Here is a 21,435-nt window from a genome sequence, read left to right on the forward strand (position 1 = left end):
GCATCTTAGGACGTCGCTATTTAATCGACTAGTGAGGGATGGGCGCACTCAAGGATTGGGGCATGACATTTTACCTCTTTGAAGCTAGTTGATTAATGATTTTGAAGCTACACTTTATTCTTTTTCATAATGCATATATATATAGTCTATAAACAGAAAATACAAATTTTCAAGTATAAACCCATCCACCTTGAAATGCATCTCATTCATACAATCACCAGCTCAAACTAGTCTGCTCTTGTTGATTTTTCTTCTTTCTCATTTTCCTGTTATGGAATTGTGATCTCTCCCCCACTGCATACGCTTACTATTGCTTGACTTCTCTAAGTCTTGGCAATGTAATGAAAGCAGCCTGCATCATTGATATTCTCTATCAATTATGCATTCAAAGTTTATTAGAAAAGATATTAAGTGGAGTTTTGTTCTATTTTAAGAAATCAAAACCCAACGGCACTAAATTAATAGCTTGTAGATGCTTGTGATGGTGAGCTAAAAAGCACCGACACTCTCCAAAAGCCTTCGACACGTGTCCGACACGCTCCGACATGTTCCGACATGCGGTCAATGAGTATCGGGAAATCCGACATGTAGTCAACTCTTCCCGACACGTGAGTTCGAAATTCCGATACGCGATTCCAACACGCACGGGGTCAATTTTAAAACTTTTAAATATTTGAGGGGTCAAAATATAAATATGTAAAAAATAATGAAAATAACAAAAATAAAAGGGAAAGAAGAAAATTCTCACTCTCAAGTTTCTCGCTTATAAGTTTTTATCTTCCCGTGAGTGACAATGGAACTCCCCCTTCTCACCAGCGTCGCTCCATCGCCCCCGCAGACTTAAAGTCGTGATTTTTTTATCTTTTTTGCTTCTTTCCGCCTCTCACAGGCATCGCCCACGAGTTATCTCTTTTGGTCTAAGTCATTGGTTTGTGACTCATCTCTCACATTTTCCATGGCGAATTTAGGTATTTCCTTTTCTTTTGGTTGTACTTCGAGAGTTCTTGTCCTAGATTTTCATTTTTCTGGAACCTTGTTTTGCAGAGAAGCTCCGGGCCAGTCTATATCATGAACTCCGAACTCTATCTAGGATTATAAGAAATCTCATTAATCTCCAACAAGTGTAAGAAAACAAGATATGTTCCTTCAAATTTACTCTTTTGTGTTTGCAATGTTTTAATTTCTCATTCAATCTCTATCAAATTAAAATAATGAATTATATTAACAAATGTTGGATTAATATTTTTAGCATAAATTAATTCTATTCTCTTTTTATTATTTATTTATTTAATTTTGCATTTATATATATAAATATATATTTAAAAAAAACGTGTCGAAACGAGTTTGAATTCTCTTTTTTTTTTATAAATGACATGTCAGCGTGTCGCGTCGTGTCGCATGTCGGGTGTTTGTGTTGGTGCTACATAGGTCGTGAGAGTGGGAATCCTAATTAATAAGTTAATGAGTTGAGACACACATCATTTACCAAATGCATCATCCGATAAGTAGGTAGTTTGGGATTTTCAAAGGATCTATAAAGAAATTTAAGGATATTTTGCAGAGAAATTTTTTAAGGTTATCATTAGTTCTTGTTGTTCAACTGATGAAATTCATTAAAAAACGAAGGGATTGTCATTTAACGATCAAGAGTTACGTAGCAATATTATGTTTTGGAATTGTCGTATTTTAGAGTTTACCAAGAAGTCTCTTTCTTCATTAAAGAGGAAGGGTCAGGTCTTCTCCTTTCCCTATCGACTTTTAAGTTTTGTCCCAATATTCCAACTATCAAAAATCATTTGGAAAGGAGAAGACCAGACTTTTGTTTTCCCACGGAGGGAGAGACATTGCCTTAAACTCTAAATCAAAAGATTTATAATTAAAATGATATCGTTAAAAGGTTTAGAACTAAATTGATACAAATACAATAGGTTTAGGAGTTTTATAACATTTTTAATTGTTACATCTATTATGCCCATAGTTCCATTAGATTAGTTTCTTAAAAAATGACTTTTGGTAACCGTGATTGCATTAGGAGGTTCCTCGAAATTATGAAAATTTAACAAAATATATACAACACAGGTACTAGATTGAAGGAAAAATAAAATTCTTTGGGATGATAATTCTCCGCAATACATATCAACCACAATCCACATTAATTAGAAATTCTAGCCCAGAAAAAGGAAAACAAGTCCACTTGTGATTTATCTTGTCTTAATTTAAAAGTATATAAAGGAATCTTATTTAGAAATCTGAATTTTGCAACACACAATTGAAAATTTTTATATTTAACCTCTTTGAAGCTAATCAATTTCTCATTTTGAAGCTACACGTTATTCTTTCTCAAAATGCATATATATAGTCCAACAACATAAAGATGCAATTTTTTGAGTACAAATCCATCCACCTTGAAACACATTTCATGCATACAATCACCAGCTCAAATCAGTATGCTCTTGTTGATTTTCTTCTTTTCTCGTTCTCCTATTCTGGGGTTGTGATCTCTCCCCCACTGCATACGCTTACTCTTGTTTTGCTTGACTTCTCAAGTCTTGGCACTGTAATAAAAGTGGCTTGCGTCATTGATCCTCTCTCCATCAATGATGCAGTCAAAGTTGGCGGGCTATGACAAATCCTGATGAAACATATTGTCGTACATGAGAAACTCTTGAGGAGACCGACCAAGTTGACTTAGCATTTACCTAAAACTCTACAGATGACTCTCAATAAATTTCTAAAAATCAATTTCGGACTCAAGTCCTTTTTACTTACAACGATCATATCTCGAACCATATCTATGGCTTTTCTCTTAACTGGAAGATGTAATTTGGTTTGAGGATTATGTTTTCAATTTTGCAGATTTAGACACTACGGATTTCATTCTTCTTCTATATATAGGTTGGTTAGTTCTTATTCTTTGAGATTTCAAATCGAAACCTAAACTGATATGAATCAACAATTTCTTGCTAGGGTTAGTCGACCGGCTCGGGTCAAGTTAATTTGTTGATGAACTATCACATTTGTTATATCTAATTGAAGTTCTGCCACCTACCCTTATGACAACGTATTGAAAGATATTACATTCATTAATTCTATCTATTCTGGAGTTTATTTATCACAAAGAAATGTTCTATTTATTTATGTGCGCTATAATTGTTATAGTACAAGATAAGCTCTCAAGTAGGCAACACAATACTGCTATTAAATTTCCCATCTGATACTTTTTTTTTTTTGTAATATAAAAAACTCAAACTATGTTTACTGTTGCAAGTGCTAGTATGTGCACCTAGAGGGGGGTGAATAGGTGCAAAAACAAATTTTACAAAATACAGTGTAGAACTTTGCTTTTAACTTGAGTTTGTCTAGCAATAGACTTTGCAGAGGAAATCAGATTCTAACAAATAAATAGAGTTACGAACAAAGTAAACGAGTTCAAGGAAGATAATAAGAACACAAGGTTTATAGTAGTTCGGCTTAATCCAAGCCTACGTCCACTCTCCGGCACTAACAACCCACCGGCTGGATTTTACTATGAATCAAAAGAGTCGTTACAGTATCATGTCCTTGATTCCACAGTGTAAAGACTTCACTACACTTCCTCAAGGTCTCACAAATGTCTAAACTCTCTTTTGAGTACAAATTTTCGCTCAACAATTGAATCAGTAAAGAACAAAGAGCTTTAGATTTTGAAAATTTTCTATCGCGCACACACTCAAATAAGCAGAGCATCTTCCTTATATACTCCTCCATGCTTTCATATCCGTTGGCACCTTCCAAAGGAGTTCTTCCAATCTACCCGTTGGACAGAATCAATTAGGGAGATTTCGAGTTACTTAAGGAATGTAAAGATAGCCCACCAATTCTGCTCGCCCATACAAATCAAGATCTAGGTTTCCATAAGTAGAACATTCCAAGTATACTTTACCAATCAACGGATCCAAATTATCCAAATTAAATTAAAAACGAATAAGAGATCTTCAGATGCTATCTCCAGCAGTGAGAACTTCTTTAGCCACTCGAATCAAATCTTTAAAGAAATACTCGATTCTTGATAAGTCTTCTTCGTTTGTCTAGAGACTTTCAATGAGGGCAGACTTTAAATCTTGAGTCTGGCGATCTGGCGGTCTTCAGAATTTGACGAAAGAGTCTGCAAGTCTTCAGACTAGACTGATGGAAACTTTTTGTTAGCTTTAAAACAATTAAGGAAGTTTTCTCCAACAACTGTGACATATTTACCCTAAAATTTTTCTTTTTACATTAAAAACCCCAAACTTAAACCTGCATGATACATTAACCCACCATCAAGATTTCTTCAGATCATTTTTCAATAAAAACGACGTCATTTTCATTTTACTTAAGCCATGTGGTGCTTTGTCAATAATGTTTGCCTTTTGTTGTTCATGTAGGTAAATTCTTATCAGTAATCATTGACGAGATCGATATAGGGTAAATGTGTTGCACATATACAAGTTTCACATTTTTGGTAACGCAAATTTTTTTATATAGTAGATATGTCACTGTTCGCATAATTTTGGCTTTTTGATGACTTTTTCCAAAGATTTTAAATATTTTCTTTTCATTTTTAAAAAATCTTTACCAAACTTTTACCACACGAAATTCTTAAAATATTTTTTTGAAACATATCAATTTAATACAAGATGTATGTAATTTTTCATACTATTTTCAAAATTGGACAATTACTTTAAGTTTATTTAGAAAGAAAATAAGTGAAGTTTTGTTTCTATTACAAATTTAGGGTTTTTGATGTCATAATTGTTTTTATAGTAACTGTGTCACAATGGGCATAAATTGGGATTTTTTTACGGCTTTCATCCATAATTTTAAATATTTTTTCATTTTTTTAGTTTTCCAATTTTCATTAGATGTGAAATTCTTAGAAAAATTCGAAATATATCAATTTAATATAGGATTGTATGTATTTTTCATAATATCTTCAAAATTTGACAATTACTTTACGTTTATTAGAAAAGATAATAAGTGAAAGCTTTCTTCTATTTAAAGAATTCGACACCCAAGTGCGCTAAATAAAAGGCTTGCAGATGCTTGTGGTGATGAGAGTGGGCATCATAATTAAAAAGTTAATGAGTTAAGACACATGAGAATTACCAATGCCTCATTCGACAAGAAAGGTAGTTTGAGATTTCCGAAGGGTCTATTTTTGAAAATATTATGGAAAGAAATTTCTGAGGTTATCATTAGTTCTTGTCGTTCAATTGATGAAATTCGTTAAAAAAAACAAAGAGATTGTCGATTAACGATCAAGATTACGGTTCAATATTATGTTTTGGAATTGTTGTATTTCAGAGTTTGCCAAGGAGTCTCTTTCTTCATAAAAGACGAAGATTGAGGTTCTCCTTTCCCTATCAACTTTTAAGTTTTGCCCCAATATTCCAACTATCAAAAATTGAATTGGGAATGGAGAGGACTAGACTTTTGTTTTCCCACGGAAGGAGTGCCATCATCTCTAAAATCCTAAAAATACTTTTAAGAGAATATTTGAAAAGTAAGAGGAGCTCAGTTTTGACAAGAGCACTTCAGTGTCTGGCTCGCATTGGCTTGTTCTTCTCGATGAATAGTGCCAAAAGATTCAAAAAATAAATATATCGAATAAATCACGCATTTGGAAGATGTAAATGTGCACCGCCACCGCACAAGACTTTGTCGCACGCGGAATTGTAATTGTGAATCGTCTCATGCATCATTGAGACTCTTCATCAATGATGCAGTCAATGTTTGCGAGCAATGACAAATCCTGACGAGACATTGTCGTACTCAAGAGATTGTTGGGAAATCGACCCATTGACTTGGCATTTACCTGAAACTTTACAGTCAACTTTCAGAATTTTCTAAAAATCAATTTGAGACTCCCAAAGTCCTTTTACTTAGCAACAACTAGATCTCATACCATATATGTGGTTTTACGCTGAACTAGAAGATTTAATTTGGTTGGAGGATTATGCTTTCTATTATACAAATATGGACACTTTGAAAGTCGTTCTTTCGCTATGTATAAACTGGTTAGTTTTGTTCTTTTCAGATTTCAAATCGAAGCTCGAACCAACCTGAATCAACAGTTTTTTGCTAGCGTAGGTGATATTACTAGTATAAACACCTAGAGGGGGGGGTGAATAGGCGCACAAACAATTTGTCTCAAATACGGAAGCAATTCTTAACAGATTGAAATACGATCGAGATAGAAAGAGTAAGGAAGAGAAAATTGAACACAGGCGCACAAACAATTTGTCTCAAATACGGAAGCAATTCTTAACAGATTGAAATACAATCGAGATAGAAAGAGTAAGGAAGAGAAAATTGAACACAGGATTTATAGTGCTTCGGCTTATTCCAAGCCTACGTCCACTCTTCCGCACTGACAGCCCACCGGCTGTATTTCACTATGATCAAAAGAGAAGTTACAGCATAGCTTTGCCTTGATTCCACAGTGTAGATGTTCTACCACACCTCCTCAAGGTCTCTCACAAATATAGACTCTCTTTTGTATACAAGTATTCGCTCAAGGGATTTATCTAAACAAATAAGAGCTTCAGACTTTGGAATTCTTCTATCGCGCACACCTCGAACAACTAAGAACGACTTTCTTATATACTTCTTTATGCCATCATACCCGTTGGCACTTACCAAAGGAATTCCTCCAATCTACCTGTTGGACGGAATCAATTAGGAAGATTGTTCGAGCTATTAAAGGAACGTGTTGATAGCCCATCAATCGTTCGCCCATACAATCGGGATCTTGGTTTCCATAAGTAGAACCTTCCAATAATACTTAGACAATCATCGAATCTTCAGTCATTGAATCAATCTTGATCAATCAAAGGATTCTGATTCGTCTTCTCCAGCCACGGGATCTTCTCCAGATGATAAGGTTAAATCCTGAACTAAACATCCAGTTCTGGATAACCTTTCTTCAACGGATTAGAGATTGTCAAAGAGGATAGACTTTGAGTCTTGAGTGCGGCTGTCCAGGAAGTCTTGAGACTTTAGCGCGAGTCTCCAGACTTTCGAGACTAGGCGATGGATACGTTTGTCAACTTCAAAACTCTTCATAGGGGATTTCTCCAATGTAGGTCGACCGGTTCGGACCAGGTTAATTTGCTGATGGACGGTCATATTTGTTATATTTAATTGACGTTACGCCATGCTTCCTATATGACCAAGTATTAAAAGATAATACATTCAATTAATTCTATCCATTCTATAGGTAATCTATTGAAAAGAAACATTATCTCTTTCTGTGTGTTATAATTGTTAGAGTACAAGGTAAGCTCCCCAATCGGGTTTATATAGTAGATATGTCACGGTTCGCATAATTTTGGCTTTTTGATGACTTTTTCCAATGATTTTAACTATTTTCTTTTCATTTTTTAAAAATCTTTGCCAAACTTTTACCACACGAAATTCTTTAAAATATTTTTGAAACATATCAATTTAATACAAGATGTATGTAATTTTTCATAATATTTTCAAAATTAAACAATTACTTTAAGTTTATTTAGAAAGAAAATAAGTGAAGTTTTGTTTCTATTACAAATTTAGGGTTTTTGATGTCATAATTTTTTTTATAGTAACTGTGTCACAATGGGCATAAATTGGGATTTTTTTTACGGCTTTCATCCATAATTTTAAATATTTTTTTCATTTTTTTAGTTTTTCCAATTTTCATTAGATGTGAAATTCTTAGAAAAATTCGAAATATATCAATTTAATATAGGATTGTATGTATTTTTTCATAATATCTTCAAAATTTGACAATTACTTTACGTTTATTAGAAAAGATAATAAGTGAAAGCTTTGTTCTATTTAAAGAAATCGACACCCAAGTGCGCTAAATAAAAGGCTTGCAGACGCTTGTGGTGATGAGAGTGGGCATCATAATTAAAAATTTAATGAGTTAAGACACATGACAATCACCAATGCGTCATTCGACAAGAAGGGTAGTTTGAGATTTCCGAAGGGTCTATAAAGAAATTTGAATATATTGTGGAAAGAAATTTCTGAGGTTATCAGTAGATCTTGTCGTTCAATTGATGAAATTCGTTAAAAAAAAACAAACAGATTGTTGATTAACGATCAAGATTACGGTTCAATATTATGTTTTGGAATTGTTGTATTTCAGAGTTTGCCAAGGAGTCTCTTTCTTCGTAAAAGACCAAGGTTGAGGTTCTCTTTTCCTATCAACTTTTAAGTTTTGCCCCAATATTCCAACTATCAAAAATCGATTGGGAATGGAGAGGACTAGACTTTTTGTTTTCCCACGGAAGGAGTGCCATCATCTCTAAAATCCTAAAAATACTTTTAAGAGAATATTTGAAAAGTAAGGGAGCTCAGTTTTGACAAGAGCATTTCAGTCTCTGGCTCGCATTGGCTTGTTCTTCTCGATGAATAGTGCCAAAAGATTCAAAAATAAATATATCGAATAAATCACGCATTTGGAAGATGTAAATGTGCACCGCCACCGCACAAGACTTTGTCGCACGCGGAATTGTAATTGTGAATCGTCTCATGCATCATTGAGACTCTTCATCAATGATGCAGTCAATGTTTGCGAGCAATGACAAATCCTGACGAGACATTGTCGTACTCAAGAGATTGTTGGGAAATCGACCCATTGGCTTGGCATTTACCTGAAACTTTACAGTCAACTTTCAGAATTTTCTAAAAATCAATTTGAGACTCCCAAAGTCCTTTTACTTAGCTACAACTAGATCTCATACCATATATGTGGTTTTACGCTGAACTAGAAGATTTAATTTGGTTGGAGGATTATGCTTTCTATTATACAAATATGGACACTGCGAAAGTCGTTCTTTCGCTATGTATAAGCTGGTTAGTTTTTTGTTCTTTTCAGATTTCAAATCGAAGCCTGAACCAACCTGAATCAACAGTTTTTGCTAGCGTAGGTCGACCGGTTCGGACCAGGTTAATTTGCTGATGGACAGTCATATTTGTTATATTTAATTGACGTTCTGCCATGCTTCCTATATGACCAAGTATTAAAAGATAATACATTCAATTAATTCTATCGATTCTATAGGTAATCTATTGAAAAGAAACATTATCTCTTTCTGTGTGTTATAATTGTTAGAGTACAAGGTAAGCTCCCCAATCGGGAACACAACACTGCAATTTTTTTTTTATATAGTAGATATGTCACGGTTCGCATAATTTTGGCCTTTTGATGACTTTTTCCAATGATTTTAACTATTTTCTTTTCATTTTTTAAAAATCTTTGCCAAACTTTTACCACACGAAATTCTTTAAAATATTTTTTTCAAACATATCAATTTAATACAAGATGTATGTAATTTTTCATAATATTTTCAAAATTAAACAATTAATTTAAGTTTATTTAGAAAGAGAATAAGTGAAGTTTTGTTTCTATTACAAATTTAGGGTTTTTGATGTCATAATATTTTTTATAGTAACTGTGTCACAATGGGCATAAATTGGGATTTTTTTTACGGCTTTCATCCATAATCCTAAATATTTTTTTTTCATTTTTTTAGTTTTTCCAATTTTCATTAGATGCGAAATTCTTAGAAAAATTCGAAATATATCAATTTAATATAGGATTGTATGTATTTTTTCATAATATCTTCAAAATTTGACAATTACTTTACGTTTATTAGAAAAGATAATAAGTGAAAGCTTTGTTCTATTTAAAGAAATCGACACGCAAGTGCGCTAAATAACAAGCTTGCAGATGCTTGTGGTGATGAGAGTGGGCATCATAATTAAAAAGTTAATCAGTTTAGACACATGACAATCACCAATGCGTCATTCGACAAGAAAGGTAGTTTGAGATTTCGAAGGGTCTATAAAAGAAATTTGAAAATATTGTGGAAAGTAATTTCTGAGGTTATCATTAGTTCTTGTCGTTCAATTGATGAAATTCGTTAAAAAAACAAAGAGATTGTCGATTAACTATCAAGATTACGGTTCAATATTATGTTTTGGAATTGTTGTATTTCAGAGTTTGCCAAGGAGTCTCTTTCTTCATAAAAGACGAAGATTGAGGTTCTCCTTTCCCTATCAACTTTTAAGTTTTGCCCCAATATTCCAACTATCAAAAATCGATTGGGAATGGAGAGGACTAGACTTTTGTTTTCCCACGGAAGGAGTGCCATCATCTCTAAAATCCTAAAAATACTTTTAAGAGAATATTTGAAAAGTAAGAGGAGCTCAGTTTTGACAAGAGCACTTCAGTGTCTGGCTCGCATTGGCTTGTTCTTCTCGATGAATAGTGCCAAAAGATTCAAAAAAATAAATATATCGAATAAATCACGCATTTGGAAGATGTAAATGTGCACCGCCACCGCACAAGACTTTGTCGCACGCGGAATTGTAATTGTGAATCGTCTCATGCATCATTGAGACTCTTCATCAATGATGCAGTCAATGTTTGCGAGCAATGACAAATCCTGACGAGACATTGTCGTACTCAAGAGATTGTTGGGGAAATCGACCCATTGACTTGGCATTTACCTGAAACTTTACAGTCAACTTTCAGAATTTTCTAAAAATCAATTTGAGACTCCCAAAGTCCTTTTACTTAGCAACAACTAGATCTCATACCATATATGTGGTTTTACGCTGAACTAGAAGATTTAATTTGGTTGGAGGATTATGCTTTCTATTATACAAATATGGACACTGCGAAAGTCGTTCTTTCGCTATGTATAGGCTGGTTAGTTTTTGTTCTTTTCAGATTTCAAATCGAAGCCTGAACCAACCTGAATCAACAGTTTTTTGCTAGCGTAGGTCGACCGGTTCGGACCAGGTTAATTTGCTGATGGACAGTCATATTTGTTATATTTAATTGACGTTCTGCCATGCTTCCTATATGACCAAGTATTAAAAGATAATACATTCAATTAATTCTATCTATTCTATAGGTAATCTATTGAAAAGAAACATTATCTCTTTCTGTGTGTTATAATTGTTAGAGTACAAGGTAAGCTCCCCAATCGGGAACACAACACTGCAATTTTTTTTTATATAGTAGATATGTCACGGTTCGCATAATTTTGGCCTTTTGATGACTTTTTCCAATGATTTTAACTATTTTCTTTTCATTTTTTAAAAATCTTTGCCAAACTTTTACCACACGAAATTCTTTAAAATATTTTTTTCAAATATATCAATTTAATACAAGGTGTATGTAATTTTCATAATATTTTCAAAATTAAACAATTAATTTAAGTTTATTAGAAAGAGAATAAGTGAAGTTTTGTTTCTATTACAAATTTAGGGTTTTTGATGTCATAATATTTTTTATAGTAACTGTGTCACAATGGGCATAAATTGGGATTTTTTTACGGCTTTCATCCATAATCCTAAATATTTTTTTTCATTTTTAGTTTTTCCAATTTTCATTACATGCGAAATTCTTAGAAAAATTCGAAATATATCAATTTAATATAGGATTGTATGTACTTTTTCATAATATCTTCAAAATTTGACAATTACTTTACGTTTATTACAAAAGATAATAAGTGAAAGCTTTGTTCTATTTAAAGAAATCGACACGCAAGTGCGCTAAATAACAAGCTTGCAGATGCTTGTGGTGATGAGAGTGGGCATCATAATCAAAAAGTTAATCAGTTTAGACACATGACAATCACCAATGCGTCATTCGACAAGAAAGGTAGTTTGAGATTTCCGAAGGGTCTATAAAGAAATTTGAAAATATTGTGGAAAGTAATTTCTGAGGTTATCATTAGTTCTTGTCGTTCAATTGATGAAATTCGTTAAAAAAACAAAGAGATTGTCGATTAACGATCAAGATTACGGTTCAATATTATGTTTTGGAATTGTTGTATTTCAGAGTTTGCCAAGGAGTCTCTTTCTTCATAAAAGACGAAGATTGAGGTTCTCCTTTCCCTATCAACTTTTAAGTTTTGCCCCAATATTCCAACTATCAAAAATCGATTGGGAATGGAGAGGACTAGACTTTTGTTTTCCCACGGAAGGAGTGCCATCATCTCTAAAATCCTAAAAATACTTTTAAGAGAATATTGGAAAAGTAAGAGGAGCTCACTTTTGACAAGAGCACTTCAGTGTCTGGCTCGCATTGGCTTGTTCTTCTCGATGAATAGTGCCAAAAGATTCAAAAAATAAATATATCGAATAAATCACGCATTTGGAAGATGTAAATGTGCACCGCCACCGCACAAGACTTTGTCGCACGCGGAATTGTAATTGTGAATCGTCTCATGCATCATTGAGACTCTTCATCAATGATGCAGTCAATGTTTGCGAGCAATGACAAATCCTGACGAGACATTGTCGTACTCAAGAGATTGTTGGGAAATCGACCCATTGACTTGGCATTTACCTGAAACTTTACAGTCAACTTTCAGAATTTTCTAAAAATCAATTTGAGACTCCCAAAGTCCTTTTACTTAGCAACAACTAGATCTCATACCATATATGTGGTTTTACGCTGAACTAGAAGATTTAATTTGGTTGGAGGATTATGCTTTCTATTATACAAATATTGACACTGCGAAAGTCGTTCTTTCGCTATGTATAGGCTGGTTAGTTTTGTTCTTTTCAGATTTCAAATCGAAGCCTGAACCAACCTGAATCAACAGTTTTTTGCTAGCGTAGGTTGACCGGTTCGGACCAGGTTAATTTGCTGATGGACAGTCATATTTGTTATATTTAATTGACGTTCTGCCATGCTTCCTATATGACCAAGTATTAAAAGATAATACATTCAATTAATTCTATCTATTCTATAGGTAATCTATTGAAAAGAAACATTATATCTTTCTGTGTGTTATAATTGTTAGAGTACAAGGTAAGCTCCCCAATCGGGAACACAACACTGCAATTTTTTTTATATAGTAGATATGTCACGGTTCGCATAATTTTGGCTTTTTGATGACTTTTTCCAATGATTTTAACTATTTTCTTTTCATTTTTTAAAAATCTTTGCCAAACTTTTACCACACGAAATTCTTTAAAATATTTTTTGAAACATATCAATTTAATACAAGATGTATGTAATTTTTCATAATATTTTCAAAATTAAACAATTACTTTAAGTTTATTTAGAAAGAAAATAAGTGAAGTTTTGTTTCTATTACAAATTTAGGGTTTTTGATGTCATAATATTTTTATAGTAACTGTGTCACAATGGGCATAAATTGGGATTTTTTACGGCTTTCATCCATAATCTTAAATTATTTTTTTCATTTTTTAGTTTTTCCAATTTTCATTAGATGCGAAATTCTTAGAAAAATTCGAAATATATCAATTTAATATAGGATTTTATGTATTTTTCATAATATCTTCAAAATTTGACAATTACTTTACGTTTATTAGAAAAGATAATAAGTGAAAGCTTTGTTCTATTTAAAGAAATCGACACCCAAGTGCGCTAAATAACAAGCTTGCAGATGCTTGTGGTGATGAGAGTGGGCATCATAATTAAAAAGTTAATCAGTTTAGACACATGACAATCACCAATGCGTCATTCGACAAGAAAGGTAGTTTGAGATTTCCGAAGGGTCTATAAAGAAATTTGAAAATATTGTGGAAAGTAATTTCTGAGGTTATCATTAGTTCTTGTCGTTCAATTGATGAAATTCGTTAAAAAAAGAAGAGATTGTCGATTAATGATCAAGATTACGGTTCAATATTATGTTTTGGAATTGTTGTATTTTAGAGTTTGCCAAGGAGTCTCTTTCGTCATAAAAAACGAAGATTGAGGTTCTCCTTTACCTATCAACTTTTAAGTTTTGCCCCAATATTCCAACTATCAAAAATCGATTGGGAATGGAGAAGACTAGACTTTTGTTTTCCCACGGAAGGAGTGACATCATCTCTAAAATCCTAAAAATACTTTTAAGAGAATATTTGAAAAGTAAGAGTAGCTCACTTTTGACAAGAGCACTTCAGTCTCTGGCTCGCATTGGCTTGTTCTTCTCGATGAATAGTGCCAAAAGATTCAAAAAATAAATATATCGAATAAATCACGCATTTGGAAGATGTAAATGTGCACCGCCACCGCACAAGACTTTGTCACACGCGGAATTGTAATTGTGAATCGTCTCATGCATCATTGAGACTCTTCATGAATGATGCAGTCAATGTTTGCGAGCAATGACAAATCCTTACGAAACATTGTCGTACTCAAGATATTGTTGGGGAAATCGACCCATTGACTTGGCATTTACCTGAAACTTTACAGTCAACTTTCAGAATTTTCTAAAAATCAATTTTAGACTCCCAAAGTCCTTTTACTTAGCAACAACTAGATCTCAGACCATATATGTGGTTTTACGCTGAACTAGAAGATTTAATTTGGTTGGAGGATTATGCTTTCTATTATACAAATATGGACACTGCGAAAGTCGTTCTTTCGCTATGTATAGGCTGGTTAGTTTTTGTTCTTTTCAGATTTCAAATCGAAGCCTGAACCAACCTGAATCAATAGTTTTTTGCTAGTGTAGGTCGACCGGTTCGGACCAAGTTAATTTGCTGATGGACAGTCATATTTGTTATATTTAATTGACGTTCTGCCATGCTTCCTATATGACAGAGTATTAAAAGATAATACATTCAATTAATTCTATCTATTCTATAGGTAATCTATTGAAAAGAAACATTATCTCTTTCTGTGTGTTATAATTGTTAGAGTACAAGGTAAGCTCCCCAATCGGGAACACAACACTGCTATTCAATTTTCCATTGGATAATTTGAATAAATAGACGTCTTGCATGTGATGTGGTAATTTCTTTGTATATATAGCAATGCAACATATATACAGCTAAACAAAGTTCTAAATCAACAAACTTGGAAAGCCATGGATTGTGCCTGATTGCCCGCGCCAATAAGTAAAATTGCTAAAAATCTTCAAAGAAGAGTTGACAGGGAAATCAACAAGAAGAGCAGACCTTATCGTTCCACTAAAGGAGAGGCTTTGACATAATCCCCGTTTGTTAAGGAGAACTTGATTATGATATTATGTTTAAATATTTTGTGAAAATTCAAGCCAACATCAATATTTAGAATAATATAATAAATATAGTCTTAGACCCATGCGCACCAAAATCTTACTACTTCAGCAACAGTTGAGAGCTGGGCAATTCATCGAGTACGAAGCTATTTCCAGCAAGTAAGCCATTTAAATGAATTTGGCGCCTTTAACTCTAGTAGAAAATTACACGTGAATCAAAGTCTCTTGGGAGATGTAAGTAAAATTCTGCACAATGTTTTGAATGATTTTAGCAAAAAAGTTCGAAAACCCTAATTTATGCCCAATGTAACACATTTTTTTTAAATTTTATTTGTGATATTAAAAGAAAAACTAAACTATGTTTACTGTGACATATTTACCCTAAACTTTTCTTGTAACATAAATAGACCCCAAACTTGTACCTGTGTAAGATATTTACTCTCTGTCAAGGTTCCGTTAGATAATAGTCATCGTTAATAGTAGACACACAGAGTGCATCAAAAGGGTTCATGAATCTAGTATATTGTTTCTGGGCACTACTGCGTATAATCAATACTATTCTGCAACTCACGTATAAAGGCAAATGAGGAGATTGCAATGTCTCATGTCATAGAAACTTGGACAGAGACAACCGAATGCATCTTCATCTCGACAGTAAGAGTGACTGATCCTCCTCCATTGAAGTCAACTCCACTTCTGCTTCCAATCGCATTGACATGGAAATCGCACTTGAAGCACCGATAGATCTAGTTCTAATGTGATCAATCTCTTCTTCATTTTGCTCGACAACCATGGGATTTCGTAGTGATCGTACTCGCTCCAATTCCATTGCCACTTCCTTCATTGTAGGCCTGTACCTTCCATGAAGTCTTAAGCATCTTTTCGCTAAGTTGGATACCGCAATAATTTCTTTTTTATCGCCATGGTCCAATACCTCTTTATCAAGAACATCGAACAAGCAGTTCTCGTCCATCGAAATGATGAAATACGAGGCTAGATTTCTGCACTCTTCTTCCCTTAGTTGAGAAATTGGCTTTTCTCTAGTTAGTAGCTCGACAAGGACAACCCCAAAGCTATAGACATCACTCTTGTCCGTAAATTGACTTGTTTGGTAGTACTCAGGGTCCAAGTATCCAAAGGTTCCTCGCACCATTGTGGTCAAGTGTGTTTGGTCGATGGGAATCAATTTGGAAGCTCCAAAATCTGCCACTTTGGCTCGATATTTTTCATCCAAAAGTATATTTGATGACTTGATATCACGATGATAAATTGGTATGGCTGCATCAGAGTGCAAATATGAAAGAGCCTTGGCAACTTCATTGGCAATTCTCAACCGCATTTCCCATGAGATAGGAAATTCTCTATCTGGATCATGAAGATATTGGTAGAGAGTTCCTTTGGGGACAAATTCATACACCAAAAGAGGGACTTCACTCTCCAAACAGAATCCTAATAGCTTGACCACATTTCTATGATTGATTTCAGAGAGAATAATAACTTCATTGATGAATTGTTCAACTTGTTCTACATCAATAACTTTGGCCTTTTTGACCGCAATGATCGTTCCGTCTACCAGCATTCCTTTATAAACAGTTCCTTGACCACCTCGACCCAATATTCGATTCTCATTAAAATGATCCGTAGCCTTGTCTAACTCTGTTGAGGTGAATAACTTGCCTTTCTTCACATGATTGTCTTGAATAGAAGATAAGCGTTGTTGCAACAGAAATCCACCGTTTCGCACGAAGAATTTTTGTTTGAGTTTCGCCTCGCGCCTTCTTCTGATGTATTTGCACGACCACCAACAAAGGAGAAACAACACTATGGCTCCGATACCCGTGCCTATCCCTGTGTCAAAAAAAGTCAACGTGAATTGTTAAGTGACCAATTTCTCCTTCATGGTCAACAAATTACCTTCCACTAATTTGAACAAGTGCTTTCATGCTTTGAAGAAAGAAATACAAAAAGGAGGATTAGCTCAACAAATAATTAAAAAATATTATGCATCATTTATGGGTGAGAAAGAAAGATACAATCAAATTGTTAAATACATAGACTATGAAAATACATATCAATAATGCAGAATTTCTTAAATTTATTATACAACGGTCAATTCAATCTTAAACCTTTTAATTGTGTCAATTTAATCCCAAATCTTTTGACAACATGCCAATTTAGTAATAAATCTTTCAATTGTACCAATTTAGCCTTAAACAATTTGATAATATGCAGATTTTATCCTAAAACTTTAATGATTTGCTAATTTTGGTTAGAAATTACTGATGTGGTGATTTAGTTAGCGCTGACTATCCTACATGGCATGACTTATGCTAAAATGGACAATTTTTGTTTTTTTTTTTTTTTTAATTTTGTAATTTTTTTCCTTTTTCTTGTTTTCTATTTCCCTTTTCCCTCCATCGGCCTCAAGTGAGGGACACGATCGCCGACCTCAGGCAAGGGAGGCTCATGCCTAGGCTAGCGAGGGTGGCCCAGCCGACCATCCCTTAGGCCTAATGGAGTGAAAAAGAAAAAAAAAGAATATAAAATAAAAGAAAATTTAAAAAGCTACAAAAATAGTTCACGTTGGTGATTTCCAGTCAAAATTGGTAAGAATAACTAAATTGGCAAATTTTCAAAAGTTTTAGAATTAAACTGGCATAGTAGAAAGGTTTATAATTAAATTGGTAAGTTTTCAAAATATTTAGGAAAAAATTAGCACAATTGAAAGGTTTAGTACTGAATTGACCGCTATAGAATAAGTTCAGGACTTTTTGGATGATTTTCCCAAAAAAAAAAAAAAGCATTTCCACAATTCAAAATTCGATCAATCACCTTCTTAACTGACCAAAATGATAATAATCAATTGAGCATGTACTTGGGAACGCAATGAGTTGGGCCAGGACAAGGGCGGGGTTTACGCCCTCCGTCCCCGACTTAAAACTAATAAAGATGTTCCATACCCACCTCATGCTTCATGTAGGATAAAGTTTCTTTATCCCATCACCATTCTCCCGATAATGTCTAGTTAAATAAAAATCGATGAGCACAATTTATGATTGTAGGAAGATAGAAACGACGAAAGGAGGACAAGGACAAAAGAATGTGTCACACATGGTGCAAAGATAATATTTATGTGCTAGAATTGTGTAAAGACTTATTACTTTTTTTCATGGCTTTCTATTCCTTTTTCTTTTTTAACACCAGCAAGCCAAGTATCGAACAGAAATTATTAGGACATTTTCCCCTTAACTTTGATGAATGTAGCTCGTAAAATGAAAGGAAAAAAAAAAACATCAGACACGTTTTCCTTTATTTTACAATATTCTATAAAGACTTATTATGTTTGATCGTAATTAAGTACAAAGAATGTCATTAAATGCATTATGCTTTAGATTTTGAAATGTTGCACCAGCATTGATGACATTCTAAAAAAAGTGAAAAAAAAATGTGAATTTTCAGAAATTACAATTATGATAGTATACAAAAGATTTACAGCATCACGTCATGAAGGCGAAACTTTATAAAACGTCAATTTTTTTATTGATGTACAATTCTAATCAAGTGGATGATATAAATTTCATTTTTATTTTATCTTATGAGGTACAGAAATTTCAGCATTTACCAAGGGTAAAAAGTTGTAGAATGTGAAAATTTTTATTTTATGAGAACAAAATACAAAATTCAGCACAAATAAAATAAAATTAAAACGATTATCTGCAAGATTGGTCATAGAGGAAAGATGGGATGAAGATTGAGATTCAAGAGATGGAGTTACGAAGAACATAGGATAGTTATAATTTTCATTTCCTTATCAGGGAATTGTCTTAATTTCTTTATAAAAAGCTGTTAAATAGACTGTAAAGATTCGATGGCCGATTTTTCTTGTGTGTGTGTGTATATATATATGTCTGAAAACGGCAATTTTGTGACCTGTGTGGTTTTCCAGGTCAGTATTTTGACTAATTCAATCCCACGACCTTGCAACTCCGTGCTATAAGCGGCAATGGAGATCACGCAACTACAAGTCATACTGTACCAATATCAACATTCACAACTTGTTCGCAATAGATAAAAGATGTATTCTCAATTACTCAAAGCCCAAGATCACCAAGTCAAAAGATGCTCGAAGAGTTCAAACATTGACAAGAGTGAAATTAATCTACTTTTGAATTTTAAGAGAGTTCAATCGTTATGTAATTAGTAACACGTGATATACTTGATGCATTAGATTATCTCATTTATCTTCTGCATAGAGAACTTCAGTGAGAAGGACATGGAAAGTTTCATTTGGGATATTTTCAAGCAAGAGCAAAAGTGGAAGAAAAATTGGGCGAAAATGTGTTTCGCCTACACCAGACAAATTAAATTATATATTCTCAAAATCAGCTAGGATAATAATATATCTTTTTTTAGTCACGAAGTCCGAATAAAATAAAAGAACTCACCAATCAAAATCTTCATAAAATATGATGGATTAGCAATGCATCCTTGTCCATCTCCACCAACCTTCTTGCCATCACCATGATAACCCTTTGGGCATAGACATCTATAACTCCCTTCAATATTATGGCACAATCTCTCACACTTGTTCGTCTTGGGATCCACACATTCATCAATATCTACACATAAAATGTATCTAATCTTCTTAGATTGTATCAATTGAAAGGACAAGTTAAAGAATGTCGATGTTATCTACATACCATTACAACCATTCTGAAGGTAAGGATTGCCTCGGTAACCTTCTAAACAATTGCACTTATACCCCAATCCATTTTCGGCATTCGTGCAATTGGTGTTCTCGGTGCACATGTAGCTCGTCCTGTTCTTTTGGGCCTCCTCGCATGTTTGATTCCCTATCGCCCAGTCGAGAACTAGAGGAGACTGATCAAATTCAGGCTGCTTAAGATCACCAACCGAGAAGGTGTAGAAGTCATTTACGGTGACAAAGGCATAGCTGCAAGGATTGAAATCTAGGACATCGGAATGATTGTAATCGCTCCCAATTGAGATTTGGTAGTCGAAGGTGTTCTTAGGGATGCTCGTTTGACAGCAACCGATACCGGAACACGACCCATTGCTGACGTCCGTAATGTTTTTGCACGAAGACATACAACCGAAAGAGAACTTCCCATTGCGGTCTCTGAATCTAGCCGACGTGTCGCAACCGACTGCAGTGAACTTGTTCTTGGCGCTGGATAGGGGGAACTTTTGTAATATGAGAGATGGTTTGAAGCCTAGATACTGACGTTCCCCGGAAGAGTCATAGCAGGCTTTACTAATCGAAGTGTTGATGCGTAGCTCGTGATCCTGCAAAGAAATGTGGAGTATATGGAAGCGAGGACTTTCTATATTCATGTGAGGTATGGGAGGTTCGAAAGAGTTATCACAATAGACTCTAAATGAGTCATCATAGATGCGGCATTTGGGATCACTATCGTTCGATCCGAAGGGGTATGGAATTTCGAGGTTTCCACAGAAACTTCGACATCCGGGCTTGGTCATTGAATCATCAGCTTCTGCTATGTGATTGTGGTAAGGACCCAATATGATGATCTCAAGCACCACAACTTTCAAGAGAAGCCTGTAAATGACCATGGTTCTTCCTTCGACCCTCTTCAAAATTTTGTGTTGCTTCGATGAATTAATTTGATGGGTTCGGGGATATATAAGGAGAAGTAAGATGGGTTGTTTTTCTTTTTTGGTTTTTCTTTTGGTCAAGTAATCGTTGTTAAAGCCTTAAGTTTAAGTTGGGGAGTCAACATCAGGTGGCCATACCCACTTGCGTGAGACGACAGTACCTCGTGTGACTAGGTCTTGCGCGGTGCAGTGCACGTCTCTTTCTTTCGGAAAGTTCGTGATGTAAATTTTACGTACTTTTCTCGAATCTTTCTTCAGTACTTGTAGAGAAGACAAGCTAGAATATCCCAAGCCACATAATTTTTGATGGACCAAAGAAGTGGCAAGAGCCCACTAAAATCAAATTTTAACTCATTCGTGAAACATATGCTAACTTATTATAAATTTGGATACACTGCACTTGAGAATCTAAATAAGATGTGATAACATGGATGCACTAATTTATTTCATTTGAAAGCACATGAGGTTGGAGATAGTTACACTAAATGTTTCATAAAATTCATGCAATTTCAAAATTTAATACTACCTACATTTTTATTTTTATTTTTGTCTTTAGCTCATCCAAGGGGAATCGATAAAGCAAATTGGACTATATATCTCCCGGGTAAAAACCAGGCTAAAGTTGTCCTATGAAGCAACTTCCGCCGGTCGCTTAATTCGGTTAAACCAGTCACCGGTGGATCTATCAATATCGAGCATCCATCAAATAACATTGCTGGTGCCTTACTGTTCTTGGACCCCCTCGTTGCTCCTTTTCTCACTTGGCTTTTATATCTTACTGTCAAGCATTTTG

At 34.2% G+C, this 21,435-nt stretch overlaps 2 protein-coding genes across 2 annotated transcripts; both read right to left on the reverse strand.

Annotated features, from left to right (window-relative positions):
- Positions 1-15,518: 15,518 nt before the first annotated feature.
- LOC120295574 (wall-associated receptor kinase-like 1) lies at positions 15,519-19,550 on the reverse strand. The gene is made up of 2 exons (XM_039316815.1): positions 19,451-19,550; positions 15,519-16,853 (listed from the first exon to the last, which is right to left on the reverse strand). The coding sequence occupies exons 1-2, from the start codon at positions 19,464-19,466 to the stop codon at positions 15,649-15,651; spliced, it is 1,221 nt and encodes a 406-aa protein (XP_039172749.1). The 5' UTR covers positions 19,467-19,550; the 3' UTR covers positions 15,519-15,648.
- A 129-nt stretch (positions 19,551-19,679) lies between these two features.
- On the reverse strand, positions 19,680-20,620 carry LOC120295575 (wall-associated receptor kinase 2-like). Its single transcript, XM_039316816.1, has one exon. It carries the CDS (start codon positions 20,598-20,600, stop codon positions 19,698-19,700), a length of 903 nt encoding a protein of 300 aa, XP_039172750.1. The 5' UTR covers positions 20,601-20,620; the 3' UTR covers positions 19,680-19,697.
- Positions 20,621-21,435: the final 815 nt, after the last annotated feature.

The sequence above is a fragment of the Eucalyptus grandis genome, chromosome 7 (genome assembly GCF_016545825.1).
Source record: "Eucalyptus grandis isolate ANBG69807.140 chromosome 7, ASM1654582v1, whole genome shotgun sequence".
Classification (NCBI taxonomy): domain Eukaryota; kingdom Viridiplantae; phylum Streptophyta; class Magnoliopsida; order Myrtales; family Myrtaceae; genus Eucalyptus; species Eucalyptus grandis.